This window comes from Cebus imitator, unplaced genomic scaffold (genome assembly GCF_001604975.1).
Source record: "Cebus imitator isolate Cc_AM_T3 unplaced genomic scaffold, Cebus_imitator-1.0 Scaffold79, whole genome shotgun sequence".
Lineage (NCBI taxonomy): Eukaryota > Metazoa > Chordata > Mammalia > Primates > Cebidae > Cebus > Cebus imitator.
Window position 1 is genome coordinate 4,000,673 of NW_016107394.1, and position 14,120 is coordinate 4,014,792.

At 37.0% G+C, this 14,120-nt stretch overlaps 1 protein-coding gene across 6 annotated transcripts in view; it reads right to left on the bottom strand.

Annotated features, from left to right (window-relative positions):
* Positions 1–14,120, bottom strand: part of C2CD3 (C2 domain containing 3 centriole elongation regulator) — a 160,935-nt gene that overhangs the window by 129,112 nt on the left and 17,703 nt on the right. For all 6 annotated transcript variants that reach the window (XM_017532972.2, XM_017532971.2, XM_017532970.2 and 3 more), the window contains 2 exons: positions 1,240–1,463; positions 357–604 (listed from right to left, as the gene is read on the bottom strand). In XM_017532972.2, coding sequence (XP_017388461.1) covers positions 357–604; positions 1,240–1,463 — 472 coding nt within the window. The remainder of the gene's footprint in view (positions 1–356; positions 605–1,239; positions 1,464–14,120) is intronic.

Consider the following 14,120-nt stretch of genomic DNA (forward strand, 5'->3'; position numbering starts at 1 on the left):
GGTACTAGTCTGTATACAATGGCATAAGTAAATGCTGATGATGAGACAAAAACCTTACCTGCCTTGAATTATTTGGAACAAAATAAGGACTAATAAATGTCTTCCCCTCATATCCAATTCCTTTAAATGATTTCTTCCCCAAACCTACAATTATAGGCATCTAATAATTATTTAGAAATATCTTGATGATTTAACAGAGCTGTCTTTAAATAGTGCGAGAGGCTGTACTCTAGTGAGACTGCCTGCTTTTCTTTGACTTAGTTCAAACAAGAGTCTTGGTTCTCTTTGTAGGCTGGCTAACAAGCAGAGCAATCCCAATAAACATAGTCTCACTCAGTTCACAAATAATTATATACCTGAAAGAAGATCCTTAGTAGGGGGATTGTTTGAAGAAGAAATGCATGAGTCACTGCGACTCTTGGCAACTGTTCTAATTTGAGGCTGGAATTCAGAACTGTTCAGAAGGGACGTCTGCTTCCGTGGAGATTTGCCTTTCAGAGTTACAGACTCTAAACTCTGTCCTGAATTAAGGTGGTGCTGTAGTCCAAAGAAAGAATCCTTTATTGTATCAGGGTTCTCTGCAAAGTATACATGGTCCCTTCCCCTGTTTTAAAGAAAAGGAGCATGTCAGCAATATATAATCTATTATGATTATGACATTATTTTGCCAGAGACAGAAAGCAGACTAGTGGTTTATGGCAAGGTAGCTTTGACCTCAAAGGAGGTGACTTGTTTGCAATGCGGCTATGTAAATCTCTTTTTCATCTCCCAAATTATAGAAATAATAGATGCTTTACCTACAGTTAGGGAGTTGTAGCTTAAGTGAGACAACAAAACGAAGAGTGCAGCAGAGCCTGACACAAAGCAAATGCTTCATAAATAATTACTTAAAACAAAAACCTGATTCTTATTCCATTCTGTTTCACGGAATAGCTCCCTGTCCCTCTTTCCCTCATGAACATCTGTCCTGCATCTGCATATCATTTAGTCATTTATTCCTATGTTGGCCTCTCCACTAGATTGTGAGTAGTTCTCAAAAACAGAAATTGCGTCTTACTAATTTCTAGGCCCAGAACCTAGTAACAAACCAAGACCAGAGTGGGTGCTTCACAATTATCTGCTAAATGAGGGCTGTGCTTCTCTCTGCTATTAATCTTTTTACTCAACCAAAAATGAAAGACAGAAATCACAAACACAGTGGTGTTAACTGACAGATTAACTGGTATTAGGTGTAATTACCTCGGAGTGGTGGATCTACTGCTGTTGGCTGCTAACTCTTTTCCATCAATTTTGATGGTATGTATGTCAGGAGGCCTTGATGGAACCAGAAACGGGGTACTGCTGGGTTCAGTATTCTCTCTGAATACCTGCTTAGATAAAAGCACATCTTCGGTCATGTCAGTGGTAGGAAGTGGATGGTAGCTGTTGTAAGTTTCTGACAGAGGCTCCAGGGCAAGTGAGACCTAAAAGAGATATGTAGTATATGAATAATTTTCTTTAGCATTGATTAATTTTAAGACTCCTCTGCTTAATATTAATTAATGTCCCCCATTCCTTACAAGATTATGTCTAAATTCCTGCCTACCTCAGAAGCCTCATCTCTCACTAAGCTTCCTTCCTTCATCTCTCTGTTCTAATAGAACAATTACTTATAGTGCTCTAAATGTACCTTATATTTGATTTATGTCTTTGTACATACAACTTCCCCCAGTATTCCTTCTTTATATCTAAGTAGAGATGCCATGTCCACTGCCTTCTTCATGTTTCTGCTTACTCTGTATCTATCTATTAGTATAATCACCATTTATGGAACCTTTTACTACAGGCCAGTAACTGTGCTAAGTTCCTCCTATACAGAAGCTAATATTATTATATAACCCTATCAGGAAAGTATATTACCCTAATTCAAAGACTTTTTTTTTTCTCCCCATTTATTTATTTTATTGCATTTTAGGTTTTGGGGTACATGTGAAGAACATGCAAAATTGTTGCATAGGTACACACGTGGCAGTGTGATTTGCTGCCTTCCTCCCCATCACCTACATCTGGCATTTCTCCCCTTGCTATCTGTCCCCAGCTCCCCACCCCCCACCGTCCCTCCCCTATTTCCCCCCAACTGACCCCAGTGTGTAGTGCTCCCCTCCCTGTGCCCATGTGTTCTCATTGTTCAACACCCGCCTATGAGTGAGAACATGCAGTGTTTGATCTTCTGCTCTTCTGTCAGTTTGCTGAGAATGATGGTTTCCAGGTTCATCCATGTCCCTACAAAGGACCCAAACTCATTGTTTTTGATGGCTGCATAATATTCCATGGTGTATATGTGCCACATTTTCCCTATCCAGTCTATCGTCGATGGGCATTTGGGTTGGTTCCAGGTCAAAGACTTTTTTTTAAAGCAAAGACTCAGAGAAGGTACTTGTAACCTTTGAGGCATCATACTAATTAGATTACGCATTCATTGAAAGCATGGCTGTCTTCTTCATTTTTCTATTGAATAATTAGCATAGCACCTGTATACATAGTATGCAAGTCTAGTATGCCTAATAATGCCTAATGGTCTTATGAATAAAAGAAGGACATAACATTTTCTGCATTCTTATTATTAGTTGCTTGGGAAAAATAAGGTCCTAGTTCTATGCTGGAGATGAAGAGGGGTGAGGAGGGAGGACAAGTAAGATGAAAAGGTAATAACTTTAAGTTTCCTTATCATCTCATTCCTGTGAGTTCAAGTTCTTTGTGAAAAGGCTCCCTAGTCCCCTCAAAAGCTCAATGGAGAAACGCCTAATGGAGGAATAAAAGATAAAAGTTTTAAAGCAAAACCTTAAGGAAGAACATGAAGAATATACTCCAAAAGAAAAGAATAGCAGTGTCAAAAGTTCATTTTCAGTGACAGAGAATGCAGAAGAAATTGTTTAAACAGCCAAGGACTGTCAAATAATGAATGGCGTAACACAAAAATGAAAAACTGCAGTTAGATGTTTTATGATGTCTCTGGGAAGGTCAATGAAATATTTTATCCAGAAGAACTGCCAAGGAACAAACTCAATAAAACATGCCTGGGTCTTGATGAGAATTCTGTTCATGAATCATAACAGAAAGTCCTTCAAATCTATGCATCATGAAGATCTTTGTACAAAGACAAATGACAGCAGTGCAGCGAGATGAATACTCTGTGCAGTGATCACTGTAACAGCATCACATAAAATCCTGGTTGTTCAAACGTAAATGTCAGCAAGTGTTTCCTTACCATTCATCACTTGCCAAAGACTGCTTCTGCATTCTAGAAATAAAGGAGACACTGAGAATAAAGGTAGTGTTCCTGGCCTTAACAATGACTTGCTGACTGGCCATTGAGTCTGCTTTAACGCACAGGCCTGTACTACCACTGACCCTTAAAAGTCCAGGCACTTGCCACGCCCATCTTACAATCAGAACACAGGGGCCTAACTCCTTTGTTCAGTTAAACAATTCCTTGTTGATACCAGCTCTGTGCTACCTCCCTGAGGAAAAGGGATGAGTAAAACATGGACTCCCAACTGTAATTCTAGCACTTTGGGAGGTAGGGGTAGGATTGTTTGAGCCCAGGAGCTCGAAACTGGCCTGGGCAATATAGTAAGACCCTGTCACTACAACAAATTAAAAAAAAATTAGCTGGGCATGGTGGCATGCACCGTGCAGTCCCAGTACTTGCTAGGCTTGAGCCTGGGAGATTGAGGCTGCAGTGAGCTATGATTGTGCCACTGTACTACATCCTGGGCAGCAGAGCAAGACTCTGTCTAAAAAAAGAAATACCACCTACTCCCCGCTCCCACCCCCACCCAAAAAACCCTCTTCCTCAGAGGACCATAGTATTTTGTATGGGAAGTTAAAAAAAAAAAGGTAATTTTTCCATTTCTCCATTTGCCAGGGAGGGCAGTGGTGACATACCTATCAAGGACAACTACCATGGCTTCCTGTGCTTTGACAAAACCTTAGATGTGTGGCCTTTTGGCCAAGAGACTGCAATTTCATATTGTTGGAACATTCGTTGTATCCCTGGGGGTTGCAGCTTTCTCCACGTTTGTTGTGGCTGAACCAAGAAAGAAGGCACACATGGATTTCTTCAGAAATTATAATTCCATGAAAGATTTTGAGGAGATGAAGAAGGCTGGTATCTTTCTGAGTACAAAGTGATTTTGAAATACAAAGAATTTCTTTGGGCTAAATTACGTAGAAGTTTGTCACTGACTTGTGTTCCTAAACTATGAAACGTGAATGTGTGGGCTAAGAAATAGTTTCTACTGATAAACAATTAATAAAAAATTAATTTTAATATAAAATAGTAGGTTTTAAGATAAGGATGTGTACTAGGTGCTATGGAAATGCTAAGAAAGGGTCTGAGACTGGGGAAGAGGTGAGAAAGGAGTGCCAGGGATGATTTCCAGGAGTAAATTACAAACATTTGAGCTTAAAATCTTAAATATGAATGAAACAGAAAAAGCTGAGGGGTATAGAAGTATAGAATATTACAAGCCGAGGGAAAAGTATTAGTCAAACTTTGGAGGTATAAAACAGAAAAATGTTCCGTCAATTCCTAGCAGTCCAAGAGACCATCTAATTTAACCCTCCTGCTGCATTTAGTTCCCAGATCTTCATTCCCGTCCACCTCAATCATTTGCCTCGCCAATCGAGATTCACCCTAGTGCTCACTCCTCTGCCAATCCCTTCGTTGAGTCCCGTAGAATTTCCATTTTATACAAATTACCATACCACTTTAATGAAACATTTCTTTCTTAAAATGTCCCCATTTCCTCAAAGTGTCTTCCAATAGAAACCACCTACACTTGCCAGGCTAACGGAAGTTAACTTTTGCCTTTCTGGTGCTATTTCTAGACCATTATTCTATCACTTAAATATATCACTCCTCCGAAACCCATGCTATCCACATATACCATGAATGTACCATATGCTTCTCACATCCATAAGAGAACAACCTTAAGGACACTCATCAGTCTTCTAGCAATGACTGAAGGTTTGCTTTAACAATAAGTTGTCTATAATTATCTTATATCTACAACATCTATCAGTATCAGAGAGAGCAAAATAGTAAGAATAATTTTCAGAATCATGTTGGTCAACACAGCATTTTAAAAAAAGTAAACTATTTAACAATGCCTATTGTTATTTTTTTTAATTTAGAGATAGGATCTTGCTCTGTCACCTAGGCTGGAGTACAGTGGTATGATCATAGTTCACTGTAACCCTGAACTCCTGGGCTCAAGTGATTCTCCTGTCTCAGCCTCCAAAGTAGCTGGGATTACTGGTAGGTACCATTACATCTGGCTAATTTCATTTCACATGTTTTTAGAGATGGGGTCTTGCTCCGTTTGCCAGGCTGGTCTCAAACTGCTGGCTTAAATGATTCTCCCACGTCAGCCTCCTGAATAGCTGAGATTTATAGACACACGCCACCACACCTGGCTCAATTTGCTAAAGTTGTGTTGAAAAATTTTAAGTCTAGGTTCATGAAGGATATTGTTCTGTACTTTTCTTATATTGCCCTTCTGGTTTTAGTATTAAGATGGTACAGGCCTTAAGTGTTTTCTCCTTTTCTTCTTTCTGGAAGAGACTGTGTTATTGATGTTATTTCTTTTTTATGTTTGGAAGAATTTGCAGTAAAGTGATCTGGGGCTGAAGATTTCTTTTTCAGAAGGTTTTTAAGCTAAAAATTAAATTTAAAAACAATTATTGCTTTATTCAGGTTATCTATTTGACCTTGAGTGAGTTTTGGTAGTTTACAGTTTTCAAAGAATTGGCTCATTTCATCTAAGTTGTCAAATTTATATGTGTAGAGTTGTTCATAGTATTTCCTTAATATTTATGGGTGTTGTAGGCTGTTGTCTTTCTTACAGTAGAATCAAAAGGAAAGTGAAATATTTGTGTTCATAAGAGAGACCAAGAGACTTATGAATTTCAAAACAAATGAAAGAAAAAAGCAACTTTCACATTCTTCTTTGTGGAAGAGCATGTGAAAGTTGATTATACAAATTGGGTCCTTCTTGTCATATCCAACTAAATCAGTTGAGGGGTCAGGGGAAAAAAGCGCTCAGGGTATATAGATTGCTCCAAGAATGCAATTCTCTACAAGCCTGGCTGCTGAAATGGCCTGCTGTAACCCTCAGACCAGTTTCACCTACCAATGAGAGGGTCACTCACCAATAAGAGCTTGCTAGCTCCCCAAAGCTTCTCTAGTGCCAATAAGCCTTTTTGGAATACAATACGTACAGTTTTTCTTTTTTAAAAACATATTTTAATTTTTATTTTAGGTTCAGGGGTGATTGTCCAGATTTCTTGTATAGGTAAACTCATGACTTGGGGGTCTGGTGTAGAGATTATTTCATCACCCAGGTACTAAGCGCAGTACCCAACAGGTTTTTTGTTCTGAACCTCTCCTTCTTCCCACTCTCCTCCTTCAAGTAGGTCCCAGGGTCTATTGTTCCTCTCTTTCTGTTCATTTGTTCTCATTGTTTAGCTCCCACTTATAAGTGAGGACATGTGGTGCTTGGTTTTCTGTTCCTGCATTAGTTTGCTAAGGATAATGGCCTCCAGTTCCATCCATGTTCCCGCAAAGGACATGATCTCATTTATTTTTTATGGCAGCACAGTTTTCCACAGTGTATATGTACCACATTTTCTTAACAGTCTACCATCGATGGGCACTAGGTTGATTCTATGTCTTTGCTATTGTGAATAGTGCTGCAATGAACATACATGTGCACGTGTCTTTGTGGTAGAACAATTTATATTCCTTTGGGTATGTACCCAAAAGGTATAATTATTTACAGCTATAATTATTTTTTAAATTAAAATTTTAGCTTAAAATCTTCTGAAAAAGAAATCTTCAGGCCCAGATCACTTTACTGGCAAATTCTTACAATACTCAGTAGTGGGATTGCACAGTCATATGGTAGTTCTGTTTTTAGATCTTTGACAAATTGCCACACTGCTTTCCATAATGGTAGAACTGATTTACACTCCCACCAGCAGTGTATAAGCATTCACTTTTCTCTGCAATCTTGTCAGCATCCGTTACTTTTTGACTTTTTAGTAACAGCCATTCTGACAGGTATGAGCCATTCTCACTGTAGTTTTCATTTTCACTTCTCTAATGATTAGTGATATTGAGCATTTTTTCACATGCTTGTTGGCTGCATACACATCTTCTTTTGAAAAGTGTCTGTTCATGTGCTTTGCCCACTTTTTAATGGGGTTGTTTTTGGCTTATAAGTTTGTTTAGGTGTCTTGTAGATTCTGGATATTAGACCTTTGTCAGAAAAAATATTTTCTCCTATTCTGTAGGCTGCCTCTGTCGATAGTTTCTTTTCTTTCTTTCTTTCTTTCTTTTTTTTTTTTTGAGACATAGTCTTGCTCTGTTGCCCAGGCTGTTGTGCAGTGGTGTGACTTCAGCTCACTGCAATGTCTGCCTCCTGGGATCAAGTGATTCTCCTGCCTCAGCCTCCTGAGTACCTGAGATTACAGGCATGTGTCACCACGCCAGGCTAATTTTTGTGTTTTTAGTAAAGATGGGGTTTCACTATGTTGTTCAGGCTGGTCTTGAGCTTCTAACCTTGTGATCTGCCTGCTTTAGCCTCTCAAAGTGCTGGGATTATAGGCATGAATCACTGTACTCGGCTGATAGCTTCTTTTGCTGTGCAGAAGCTCTTTAGTTTAATTGTCCCAGTTGTCAATTTTTGCTTTTGCTGCAATTGCTTTTGTTATTTTTGTCATGAAATCTTGCCAGTTCCTACGTCCAAAATGGCATTTCCTAGGTTCCAGGGTCTTTATAGTTTTAGGTTTTACATTTAGATCTTCAGTCCATCTTGAGTTGATTTTTGTATATGGTGTAAGTAAGAGGTCCAGTTTTAATCTTCTGCATATAGCTAGTCAGTTATCCCAGTACCATTTATTGAATAGGAAGTCCTTTCCAGCAAATTCTTTCTAGTAAAACTCCCAACCTTCTTTTTGTTCTTTGAACATACTGAAGACCACCACCTTTCCATATGTCCTGAATTACAATTCTTGCTTCCCAAATAAAACGTTTTAAATTTAGAGATTTATGTTATATTTTATTTTGACTTCAACAAGAATATTTCTAATGGTAAAACATACAAACAAGATATGACTGTGTCAAAAGATACCATCAGGAAACAAACTATAGTAAGAATTATGATTGGCCTGTAGAACAAAGAAATTATGAAAATAGAATAAAAAGAAAGTATACATTTAAACAGGTTATTTTAAAATGTAGATAATGAGTGGTATTCCTGTGAAATGGAGTTACCTATTAAGATCAAAAGCTTTAGGGTGTCAAAGTCTCTTATCAATGGTAAAACTTATAAAAGAATGTTTAGTGAATACAGCAGAATTTGTGTGTAATAGCATGATTTGCATATATAAATCTAACCAAAATTACAGCTATTCAGCATGTTAGTGGTATGATTGCAAACTTAAAAGGTGAACTGAGTGAAAATGTTAAATAATTTGTGGCATTCTTATTTGTAGCTGATGAGAACACAGATAAAAATAACTTCCCAAGAGTTGTATTCATTTAAAGTATCAATGAGAATTTTATGTAAGCGAAAAATTTTTAAATGTGATGCTCAAGACAAACATATCATCAAGGAAAAATAGCTCTCTAAACTGAAAAGTCTTGAAAACCTTATTAAAGACTGATGACAAAGGATGATGATCCTGAAATGGTCTTTGATGATAATAAACTTGCTTCAAAATCTAAATCCAAGATGATAACACTTTGCAAAGATAGAGAATCATAAAGTTATTTACTGTCTTATTTGTCTACGGGGCTAAAAGTCAAACAACACACACACACACACACACACACACACAAACATATGAATTAAATAAATTCCGTTGGTTAATATTTTGCTTGACAAACTGGATAAGCAGGCCAGGCAGAATGGTTTCCGTGTATAATCCCAGCAATTTGGGAGGCTGAGGCAGGAGGATGGCCTAAGCCCAGAGTTCAAGAGCAGCTTGGGCAACATCTCAAGACCCTGTCTCTACAAAAAAATACAAAAATTAGCCAGGTGTGGTGGTGTGCACCTGCAGTCCCAGCTACTAGGAAGGCTGTGGTAGGAGGATCACTGGAGTCCAGGAGGTCAAGGCTGCAGTGAGTCATGATCATACCACTGCACTCAAGCCTGGGTGACAGAGCAAGACCCTGTCTTAAATAACAACAACAACAACAACAACACCCTCCCCCGGCTTGAAAAACTGGATAAGCAGTATGTAGCCTGTCATTAATACATGGATATTAGGTGGCTTAGTATGAGGTGTGCTGCTAAAACATGTTTTTGAGCTTGAGTTTAAAGAAGTCTCCTAGTTTATGTTGTCCAAGGAGAAATCCCAGCCTCAGATCACTAGCACAGACTGGTCAAATATAGGGCCATTGTAAGTGACATTACTGCCTATGTAAAAAATCTGATGGCTTATCTGCAAGTGCATTAACAAGTAACCATATGTTATTTGATTCACTCATTACTTGATGACTGTATCTTTGGAAAGTTTTACTGGCAAGGAACTATCTGTTCTACTTTTTTGTATTTTTCCATGCTGAAACGGGATTTCCAGAAATGAAACTGATGGCATGAAATACATTCCTAAAATTGTAGAGCTAAAGACTGATATCCCAAAAAGATTTTTCTGGTTTCAAGCTTTATGAAAACTAACACTGTTCACCTTACCTTTCTCAATTTATACTGCAAGTGTAACATATGGAGGTTAATAAAGTATACTACAACATTTAAGATTAACTGTAATGTTTGAAATCTTAAATTTTACAAATGTCTTAGTAGTAGTACCATAACTATCAAAACTATTTTGCCAAGATTCTACCTTTGTTTGGAAATACTCATGTTTGTGAATGGCTATGGTCTGTTATAAAACTGAATAAAAATGAAATCTTATAATTAAATGGTTTAAAAATGAACGGCGTAATGCCTATCATATATATAATACTTGATACTGATAACTTAGTACAGAAGTATCACATTTCTAGCCAGATCAAATGAATGATTTCCAATGAAAAAAGTTATCGTTAAGTATTCCTGTTTCCCAATTTCAAACTTTAAATAATCATGTTTGTGTGTATATACAGATATACATATATTTCTTATATATGTGTATATATTATGTTACATGCTTATATAATAGCATAAGTTTAACACTTTTCATAAGTCTGAATATATTTTTGGCAGCTGACTTATTTTACAGCCAGTCTGCCTGACTCATTTTTTTAAACATCTAATCTATATCAATAATGGAATACAACAAAGCTTTCTCTCTCAATCAGGTTGATTGTAATGAACTATATTTGCCTCCTTTGCCTTCCCTCACTCCCCAGTCTGACCAAACCCGATATTCCCCTTCATAGCAACACTGTAAAGCCACCTTTCTTCCTTCATCTTCCATTCTATCAGCTCCTTACTGGCTACACTTACTTCTTTTGTCAGGAAAGATCACACGGTTAGTCAACTCAGTACTGTCCTTGGGGAGAGCAAAGCAGTGGTATAACAAGAATTCAAGCTCCATCATTCACTGCATGTTTATTTTTTAAAGTATCTTAAAATTAATATAACACATTCATGTTTAGATTCAAACAGTTCTATAATTTTATTATATAAAACAAGTTTCTTACACAGACACCATTCCTCTTTCCTCACAGGCAGGAACTTTCAATTTCCATACATGATTCATATATGTATGAATAGCTCTATAGCTCCAAATAACACGATTATATTTATGTCTCTACCTTGACTTCTTCTGGTTTCCAGGCATTATCTTTTGACTTCATAATATGGGAGATAAGAATTTAGCTTTATCCCACATCCACTTATTTCCTCCATCCTCCAAAGGTGCCAATACAGTAATATCATAAACACTGATTATTGATCTAATTACAATTATAGTATGAATATATATTCCATTTATAGCTGAAAAATTAAATGCACTGATTACTTTTCCTTTCTTGCACAACTTTTTCCCAAAATGCTGTCTTGTTTTCTCATTTGCTTAGTTAAAATTTTTTTAAATTTCTTTTTAGGGATCTGGTCTTGCCATGTTGCCCAGGTTGAACGTGAACTCCTGGGCTCAAGTGATTCTATTTTCTCAGCTTCCTGAGTAGCTGGGACTATAGGTGCATGCCAACACTTGCTTTGTTTTTATTGTTCTTATTGTTAATTCAATTCTGAACTTTCGGTGGTTGTTGAATTCTCCTCTTAAGATTTTCAGACACATTAGGTGTTTGGTAACTTTTTTTTTTTTTTTTTTTTTTTTTTGAGAAATCTCTCCCAGAGCCTTAGGACATACTCCAATTTGGAATAGCTGCCATCTATGCCTTGTGTACAGCTGGTTCACCTTAAATCAAGGGATTCTCTTTGGCTTTCTCCTGTGTTGTATCTCATTTGGAATGTCCCACCTTGTCTTCTTCTTTAGTTTACTACTTCATTTTGGTAGAGAGAGTCATTCAGCTGCTTTGTCAGGAAGAGTGTGGGAGAGGTATAGACTTTGTCCATACAAAAACTTCACCCTACTCTCGCACTAGATAGTTTGCCTAGAGAGAGAGAATTCTAGGCCATTTTCATTCAACATTCTGGGGGCATTACTGAATTGTCTTCTAGCTCCTACGTTGCTATTGAGAAGTTGGAAGCCACACTACTTCTCAATTCTTTGTGTGTGTGACTGTTTCTCCTGTTCTCTGGAAATTTATAGGATCTTGTTGTGTTTTCAGTGTTCTAAAATGTCACAATGATATTGTGCTGAAAGTCAGCCTTCATCACTATGTTGTACTTAATGGACACTTTCCTTTTTGTAAAAAAAAAAATTCATATCAAGAAAAATGTCTCTGTGGATGGGTACAGTGGCTCACGTCTGTAATCCTAGCACTTTGGGAGGCCAAGGCAGGTGGATCACTTCAAGCCAGGAGTCTGAAATCAGCCTGGCCAACATGGTAAAACCCCATCTATACTTTCAAAAAAATTAGCTAGATGTGGTAGTACATGCCTGTAATCCCAGCTACTTGTGAGGCTGAAGTAGGAAAATCACTTGAAACTGGGAAGTGGAGGTTGCAGTGAGCTGAGATCATGCAACTGCACTCCAGACTGGGCAACAGAGCGAGACTCTGTCTTAAAAAAACAACAGCAACAATAACAAAAACAAATTTCTAAGCTTTTTATTATGAAAAATCTAAAACATATACAAAATTAGAAAAAAATAAATAATGACTACAGATACTTATCATCCAGCTTCAACAATTACCCACATCTGGCTAATCATGTTTCATTTATACTTCTCTAAGCTCTGCTTTGCTATTGGATTATTATGAACCAAGTTCCAGATATCATACCATTTCTGTAAACACATTTTTAATAATATGAGGACTCATTAAAAAAACATAAGCACCATACCATTATCACATTGTAAAAATTAATAAAAATTCTTTAAATTTATCAAAAATTGAGTCAACATTCTAGTTTCCCTGATTGTTTCAGATTTTTTACAATTAGTTTGTATGAATCAGGATACAGATAAGTTCCTCAGGAGACCTTTTCAATTTGGTAACTCATGTACTTAGTACTGGGAAGTCTTCCTGAATTGCCTGTAAGCGTCCAACACTCTTTTTGTAAAAAAAAATTTTTTGAGACAGGGTCTCACTCCATCACCCAGGCTGCAGTGCAGTGGCATGATCTTGGCTCACTGCAACCTCTGCGTCCCAGGTTCAAGTGATTCTCCTGCCTCAGCCTTCTCAGCCTCCCTAGTAACTGCAATTACAGGCATGTGCCACCATGCCCAGATACTTTTTGTATTTTTTGTAAAGACGGGGTTTCACCATGTTGGCCTGGCTGGTCTCAAACACCTGGCCTCAACTGATCCAACTGCCTCAGTCTCCCAAAGTGCTAGGACAGGCGTGAGCCACTGTGCCCAGACAACAACGCTCTTTAAAGGGGAGGAAAAATCAAGTGCATAATATATAAAATTTACAATGTTTGGTATTCAATAAAAAATTAATAGAAGTCGGAAAACATGCCCTATAACCACAGAACAATTAATCAATAGACCTCAAATGACAGGTGATAAAATTGACGGGATCTTAAAACAGTTACCACATAGATGCTCTTAATGGTTAAGGATGTAAAAGAAAATGTGACTGCAAAGAGAAAAGGAAAATGTACATTAAAAAATGAAATGTAACTTTTAGAGATGAAAATATTTGAAATGAAAATGACTGATGGGGTTAGAAGTAGGTTAGATACTGCACAAGATCATTAATAAATATGAATATAGAGTAATAGAAACTATAAAATGGAGTACACAGAGGATGAAAAGACTGGAAAAAAACAAACTCAGTTACTGGTAGAAAAATGTCAAGCAGTCTAAGATACTTTGAAGTCTCTTGAAATCACATGCTGGCTCCTTGAAAAGATTAATAAAATTGTTAAACTTCTATCCAGCCTGATCCAGAAAAAGAAAAGAGAAAACAAATTACTAATATTGGGAATGAAAGAAGAGAGAATCACAATTGCCTTCGTTTAAAAAGAGAAAGGGATGTTATAAACAACTCTGTGCCAATAAATTCAACAATTTCAATGAAATGGACAAATTATTTGAAAACCAATCTACCAAAGCTCACTCAAAAAGAAAGATGACCTACATAGCCCTGAATCTACTATAGAAATTAAAGTCATAGTTAAAAACCTTCACCATAAAGAAAAATCCAGAACCCACTTAACTCCATTGGTAAACTCTATTAGACATTTAATCAATTCTATGTTAACTCTCCCAATAAACAGAGGAGGAACTATTCTAAAATCATTTTATGATGCCAGTATTACCCTCACATTTAAATCAGACAATGCAACAAAACAATACTACAGATTAACATCCCTCCTGAATAAAAATGTAATGTTTCATTTCATCCTCAGTGAAACATTAAATCACATTTAATAATATATAAAATAGCTAATACCACATGACTTCATAGTGTTCATCATAAGACTGATAGTCTGGTTTCATTTTCAGAAAAGAATCAATAAAATAGGTCATATTAACAGACCAAAAGAAAA